Source organism: Globicephala melas, chromosome 10 (genome assembly GCF_963455315.2).
Source record: "Globicephala melas chromosome 10, mGloMel1.2, whole genome shotgun sequence".
NCBI lineage: Eukaryota > Metazoa > Chordata > Mammalia > Artiodactyla > Delphinidae > Globicephala > Globicephala melas.
The window spans coordinates 66,572,767-66,579,715 of record NC_083323.1 but is presented as its reverse complement, the minus strand read 5'-3'; the positions used below and the strand labels follow the sequence as shown (position 1 = coordinate 66,579,715).

Genomic DNA, 6,949 nt, shown 5'->3' with positions numbered 1-6,949 from the left:
GACACTCCTTCCATCTTTGCCGGTTTTTCCTCATTTTCCCAATGCAAGTGTTGGAGTGGAGAGTGCTAGAGCTGAGTCCTTGGACTTAATCTCTTCATATAGATTAACTTTCCAAGAAGTCTTATCCAGTCCTAAATTTATATCTCCAGTGTAGATTTCTCCTCCAAACTCCAGACTCATGACCCATAACTACCCATGACCCATTTTCTCCTCCAAACTCCAGACACCCATGGATGTCTAATATTGAATTCAAATTGATGGGCACAAAATCAAACTCCCTTACCCCTTACTGCCCTGTAGTCTTCTACATCTCAAAAACAGCGACTCCATTCTCCTAGTTACTCAGGTCAAAATCTTAGAGTCATTCTTGACTCCCTCTTTTTTTTCTCATATCCATACTGACTATATCAGAAACTCTTTTCAGACCTACCTCAAAACATATCTATAATCCACATCTACTACTACCACTCTGGTTCAAGACCATCACCCCTTGTCGAAATTAAAGAACTCGTCTCTTAACTGTCTCCCTTCTTTTACACTTCCTTTTGCATAATCTAGTCTATTTCCCATAAAGCGGTCAGAAAAATCCTTTTAAATATCAGTTCAATAACTCCATCCACTTATTCAAAACTTTCCAAAGTTTTCCCACAATTATCCAGAGTAAAAGCCCAAGACCTTCTGATGGCAAAAGTGATTTGCAGCACTCCCCCTCCCTCACCAACCCTGACCTCCTACCACTCTCCTCCTGCATCACTAATGCTACAGTCACATGGCCTCTCTGCTTTTTCTGAAGACACTAAGCATGCTTGTCCTCAAGGCTTTTGCACCTGAAACTTAACTCTCCTTAAAACTCTGTTCTCTTAGGTACTTACATGTCTGTTCCCTCACTTTCTTCAAATCTCTGCTAAAATGTCACTTTATCAGAGGCTTTCCCTAACCACTCCGTGTAAATCCGCATCACTCTCTATTGCTCTTGCCAAGACAAATAAGACAAATGTACTTGTTTGTTTGTCTCTATCCACTGGAATTCACAAATAAATAAGAACATTTGTCTTACTTGTCTTTATCCACTGGAATGGAAGATCATAAGGGCAGGGATGTTGTCTGTCTTTGTTTCTACTATTAAACCCACAGCACCCAGGAAAGTGACCAGCATATAGGTAGTTCTCAGGAACTAAGAATGAAGAATGATGGTGGTATATGTATCAGAACAGTGACGGTGAGATGGGTGGCAGCCAGCCTCCAAGATGGCTCCCCAAGATCCCTGCCTATGGTCTTCATGCTCTGTATAAGCCCCTCCCTCAGTGAGTAGAGCTGACTGACCTGGGTAACCAATGGCAGAATTGACGATCGTGTGATTGACAATTGAAACTGTGTGATTTCCAAGGTTAGGTCATAAAAGATGTTGTAGCTTCCACCTTGCCCACTCTCTTGAATTGCTCATCTGCAGGAAGACGAATGTCGTGTCATGAGGATGCTCGAGAAGCCTCCAGACAGGCCTGCATAGGAAGGAACCAAGGGGTCTGCTAACAAGCAGCACCACTTGAGAGTGAACTGTCTTGAGTGGAGCTATCTTAGGAGAAGATCTAGTCAAGCTTTTAGGTGCAGCGCTGGCCAGCATCTTGCCTAGAACTTTGAGAGAATGCAGCCCAGAATCCCTTGACTCTGTTGCTCCAACTTCCTGACTCATAGAACTGAGTGAGATAATATGTTTATTGTTGCTCTAAGCCACTACATTTGGGGTTAATCTTTCTTTTTGTGGGGGGAGGGTTAATCTTTTATGCCACTGTTGCCATGACCTCTTTGCTGGTTCTCCTTGGAACTTTTACACTTGCTTTTCCTTCTGCCTAAAACTCCATTCCCTCAGATAATTTCATGTCTTAATCTCTTACTTCCTTCAAGTCTGTGCTAAAACATCATGCTATGCAGTTATGCAACAATGTAACAATGGGTAACAAACACAGGCTGTGTTTGAGATATCCAGAAGGTGGATGCCACAGGATTTAGCAATTGACTGGGTAGGAGGGAAAAGAGAGAGAGGAAGGAGTCAAAATGATGCTCAAATTATTGGCCTGTGTGATTCGTGGTGTCATTCCTGGTTTAGAGAAACTGGTCTGGGGCAGAGATTATAAATTTAATTTTAAACCTGCTGAATCTGAAATGTCTTAAATATCCAAGTGAAGATGTTCAAGCATGCAGGCAGATATACCATTCGCAACACTGAAGAGAAATTTGGGCTGCAAATAAAGACCTTGGAATCAGGGCCAACTCTACAATTTGCAGGGCCCAGTGTAAAATGCAATGCAGGGTCCCTTCTTCAAATAGCCTCTGAGGTCCAACAACTGCTTTGTCCTCCTCCCAACAATTTGGAGGACTAAATGCTCTGGATGAGGGTGGGGAAGTTGAGCCAGGCATCTCCCCTTCCCACAGCCCGTATTCTCCAAACCACATCGAGGGACACCTCCAAGAGATTGCAATTTCCGGGCTTCCCTGGTGGCACAGTGGTTGAGAGTCCGCCTGCCGATGCAGGGGACACGGGTTCATGCCCCAGCCCCAGTCCGGGAGGATCCTACATGCCGCGGAGCGACTGGGCCCGTGAGCCATGGCCGCTGAGCCTGTGCGTCCGGAGCCTGCGCTCTGCAACGGGAGAGGCCACAGCAGTGAGAGGCCCTAGTACCACAAAAAAAAAAAAAAAAAAAAGGGGATTGCAATTTCCATGCTAGGAGGCACTGGCACAGGGAATGGGTAAGAGGCTCATCCCTACCAAGTCGCCCACTAGATGGACTGTGGCACTGACAGTCCAGGACAGCTGCCGCCATGCCCTGCCCTAAGACAACGTGGGTGCACACACATGACCCTGACTTTCCCGGTGCCTGTGCCCAGGCGCTGCTGGTCCTGTGGTCCTGGAGCTGGGTGGGGTGAGGAGGAGAGTAGGTGGGGCTGAGATGCCAGAAAATGGGCGGAGCTGGCAGCTGAACTTATCCCAGGGAGGCAGAGAGGTGGTGGGAGACATGCTCCACTCTCCCATTAGACTTCACTTACAAAACAAAAACCCGAAGGTAATGTTATTAAGAATTTCAATCAGGCAACCACAGAGCATTGAGACCTCAAACATTAAGCCCTTCTGAGTGCAGGGCCCTGTGTGAATGAACTGTTAGTATGCCCATGAAACTAGCCCTGCTTGGAAAAGATAATAAAGTTGTAAGAATGAATGAGTTAAGTAGGGAAAAATGAGAAGAAAAGAGGCCTAAGGGGACTTCCCTGTTGGCGCAGTCATTAAGAATCCGCCTGCCAATGCAGGGGACATGGGTTCGATCCCTGGGCTGGGAAGATCCCACATGCTGCAGAGCAACTAAGCCTGTGTACCACAACTACTGAGCCTGTGCTCTAGAGCCTGCACACCACAACTACTGAAGCCCGCGCGCCCTAGAGCCTGTGAGCCACAACTACTGAGACGGCATGCTGCAACTACTGAAGCCCGGGCACCTAGAGCCTGTGCTCTGCAACAAGAGAGCCACTGCAAGGAGAAACCTGTGCACCACAACGCACAGTAGCCCCCGCTCGCCGCAACTAGTGAACGCCTGCGCGCAGCAACGAAGACCCAACACAGCCAAAAATAAATTTAAAAAAAAAAAAGGAAAGAGGCCTGAGGACGGAAGCCAGAGAAGCACCAACATTTAAGCGATGGGCAGATAAAGATGGGCCATCCTGTGGCCAGACAAGGGTTGCAATTAATCAGAAGACCAATGAAGGAGAAGATACTTTGTCTCTGACCCCTGACTTGGTAAAGCTTTGCAAGCTATCACCTGGCCACAGATTGTTAGGCACATTTTGTTTCATAAACTATTCATGATATAGTTGATAATTTTTCAGAGTCAAGAGTGTGGTTCTTACCTAGGCCTATTACCTCGATTATTTTTGAAGCATATGTTACTCAGTTGAAAAAAAAATAATGCATGAAAGAAGCTGCAGGAAATAAAATAGATTAAGTGAAAGAATGGAATTTACTAATAATAGACTTACAGCTAACCAAAATAAATAATTCATTTCCCTTCTAGCAACAGTCACTTTACATATAAGGCCAGCAATGTTTCTCTGCAACATTTATCCAGCAAGGAAAACGTAAACTCTAAAATCTGTGAAGAATTTCAAATGAGCATTGAAACCTGTTGCAAAATCAATCACAAGTGTTTTCTAACTAATTAACCTTGAGCAAAGCCTTAGGCCCTAAGAACCGGACTATTTGATGAAAGAACTGTGGCAGGGAGTTGGTAAGAATTTTAGAGCTTAGAATTGGTGGGGAGAAAAAAAGTGATTTTTAAAAATGGATTTAGAAATATCTCTGGAAGTGGATTATAAAGTGGCTAAGAACACAAATTCTGAAATAAGCTGCTTGGGTTTGAATCCCAGCTCAGTCACTTACTGCCTGTGTGATTTTGGACAAATTATTCAATTGCTCTGCCCCTGAAAGACTGGTAACAACTCGTAGGGTCATTATGAGGATTAAATGACTGAATGTAAAACATTTAGAACTGTGCCTAGCACATAAAAAGTACAATATGCATTTGTTAAATGAAAATTGTGAACATCAATCATGTAACCAAAATACCTCTGGAATTTCTATTTTAGTAGGTCCCATAAGAATTGGCGAAAGAGTTCACTGAAAGAAAACAATCTTTTCTCCTTCTCATTTTTTTTCTTCTTCATCCTCCCATGCTTTTTTCCCACCCTCTTATCTTCAGAGTACTGTATTGGTTTCTCTTTATATTAGAAATAATTTTTTCCCAAAAGTTTCCTTAAGAAGTAAGTATAATGTTTCCTGGATATTTTCTTAAAAGTAATTTCCTCATGTCTTATCATGCATATTCATAGCTGTTTTCCCACTCCCACTTACAGTTGATCTCAATGTTTTCTTTCTTTCATATGAAAACATCAGAAGTATATAGAATAAAATGCACAGTAGATTTAGTGTTATCTGAATATTTATTCTAATTATCATAACAATTCTGAATTAAGTGGAAAAAATATAAAAAGTTTCAATAAGTGTTAGGGGAACAATGAATATAACAAGGATTACAAATACACCTTCTAGCCCTTTTGAGAAGTCAAAATGGACCCATCTGATTTCACCAGCTTCTTTGAAAAAAGTTCTGCGGATGCACAATCCCAGGAAGCCGCAGTTCAAACTACCCCATGTATCTTAAAAGCAGAAATCCCTTTGTATTTGTCTTACTGTTCCCTCTGGCCTCCAGCATTGTCTTCTTATACTCTCTGCCTCAACTTTATTTCAGTACTTTGTTTCCTCTGGTTCTGACGTTTTTTCACAGTGCTTTATAATAATTTATACCTAACCCATAGTGGAGGTCTTCACTTCTTTTGCCTTTGTGATACCGAGGATGAAGTTTTCAAGGTCCCCATACGCTGCACGCTCAGTGATCATCTTCCGACCACTCCCTATGCGCGCTCCTGCGGGCGGGGGTAGGTGGCGCTTCTCCAGCCTCCTAACCTCACTTGAGGCGGAAATCCTCCTGCCTTTTGTGAACGTGTTTCTTTAGGTCTCGCTCTCTTGGTCTTTTTTCAGTTGTTTCTCATCTACGAGTTTGACCTCCTCTGTAATTGCCCCCTCCCCATTCCCCTACAGAATACACGTTCCCCCACTTGGAGTCAGAGTAATTGATACTTTAACAACATCCTCCATTGGCCCCCACTTCGTCTTTAAACACCATGCAAACGCGCTCTCCTTCAGGGTCCTGCCTGGGAGCTCCAGCAGCGTTTCCCCCCTCTCTCGTAACATATGTCAAAGAGAGCGAGGCTCCGGACGTGCCCATATATGACCTTGGAACATAAAGCTGCCTCGTTTGGAGGCAACGTTCGGGGGAACCCTCCCCACTCCCACCCTCGCGTGCTCTCGCCTCCCCCTTCGGCGAGTTCAGTCGCGTGCACAACGCGGGCGCCGGCTACTCCCTCTCTTCTCCCGACTTCCTTCTGAGAGCCTATAAACCGGGGGAAGTTCAATCATTCCTCAGCGAACCTCGGCGCTCACTGGGCATGCTCAGTGGCCGGGCCCGGCTCCGGTGGCCAGAGGCTGCCTTGGGCTCTAGGGCTCGGGTCGGCGGCCGCTTGGGCTCGGCTTCCCCGAGCGCGGGCTGAGTACAGCGGCCCCTGAGCCGGGAGCGAGACGCGCCCCGCCGTCCCCGCCCGGGCGCCGGCCTCGCCCGAGCGCCGTCGTTCCGGACCCCGAAAGCCCCCAACTTCGCGCCAAGTTCCGAGCCGCCTCCGGGGGGAGCCATGCAAATGATGACCAGGGACGGTCTGCTAGAAATGGAGCTGGAGGAGGACGACGACGACGATGGGGATATCGGTGAGCCGCGGGTTCCGGGGGTGAGCTGACGCCGGGCCCCGCGTCCGCTCCCGAAAGCCCGAGCCAAAGCGGGAGAAGTCGGGTACTGCGCGTGGGCGCCGCGCCCTCGGGAATGGAAGTTGGCGGGGACCCTCGGCCGCTCAGAGGAGCTCGGGTGCGGGGGGCCGTGGGGGTGGGGGAAGCCCGCGCCGCACGCCCCGGGCCGCAGTGCGGCTGCCTCGCGCCGCTGACCGCCGGGCGAGCGGGCGGCCCCCGGGAAAGCCGGGGAGGTGCGGGGTACGCATCGGCCCCTAGGTCAGTTTCCGGACGGGCGAGGGACGCGGCCCCTGAGTAGTCACGGTAGATACGGGGACGCCCCCGAGCGCGGAAGTCTTGACTCAGAAGAACAACTTTTGGGTCATTTTCTCCGGCTCGAACAGGCGTGGGCGGCGAGCCCGTGGGCGGGGTTCGGGGAGCGCGCCCGGGTTGGGAGAGCAGGGGTGTGACCCGCCTGAATCCTCCTTAAGGTGAAAGCAAACGGCGTGGCTCTGGGACGGAGGGTTGGGCCTGGGTGGGGCGGCCCGGGAACTAATTTGTGGCCACTGGGCG

The 6,949-nt window shown here is 48.1% G+C and overlaps 1 protein-coding gene across 2 annotated transcripts in view; it reads left to right on the top strand.

Annotated features, from left to right (window-relative positions):
* The first annotated feature begins 5,854 nt into the window (after positions 1-5,854).
* ANO6 (anoctamin 6) overlaps positions 5,855-6,949 on the top strand; it is a 202,533-nt gene continuing 201,438 nt past the window's right edge. For both annotated transcript variants that reach the window (XM_030835326.3, XM_030835325.3), the window contains exon 1: positions 5,855-6,361. In XM_030835326.3, coding sequence (XP_030691186.1) covers positions 6,289-6,361 — 73 coding nt within the window. In that variant the 5' untranslated portion in view covers positions 5,855-6,288. The remainder of the gene's footprint in view (positions 6,362-6,949) is intronic.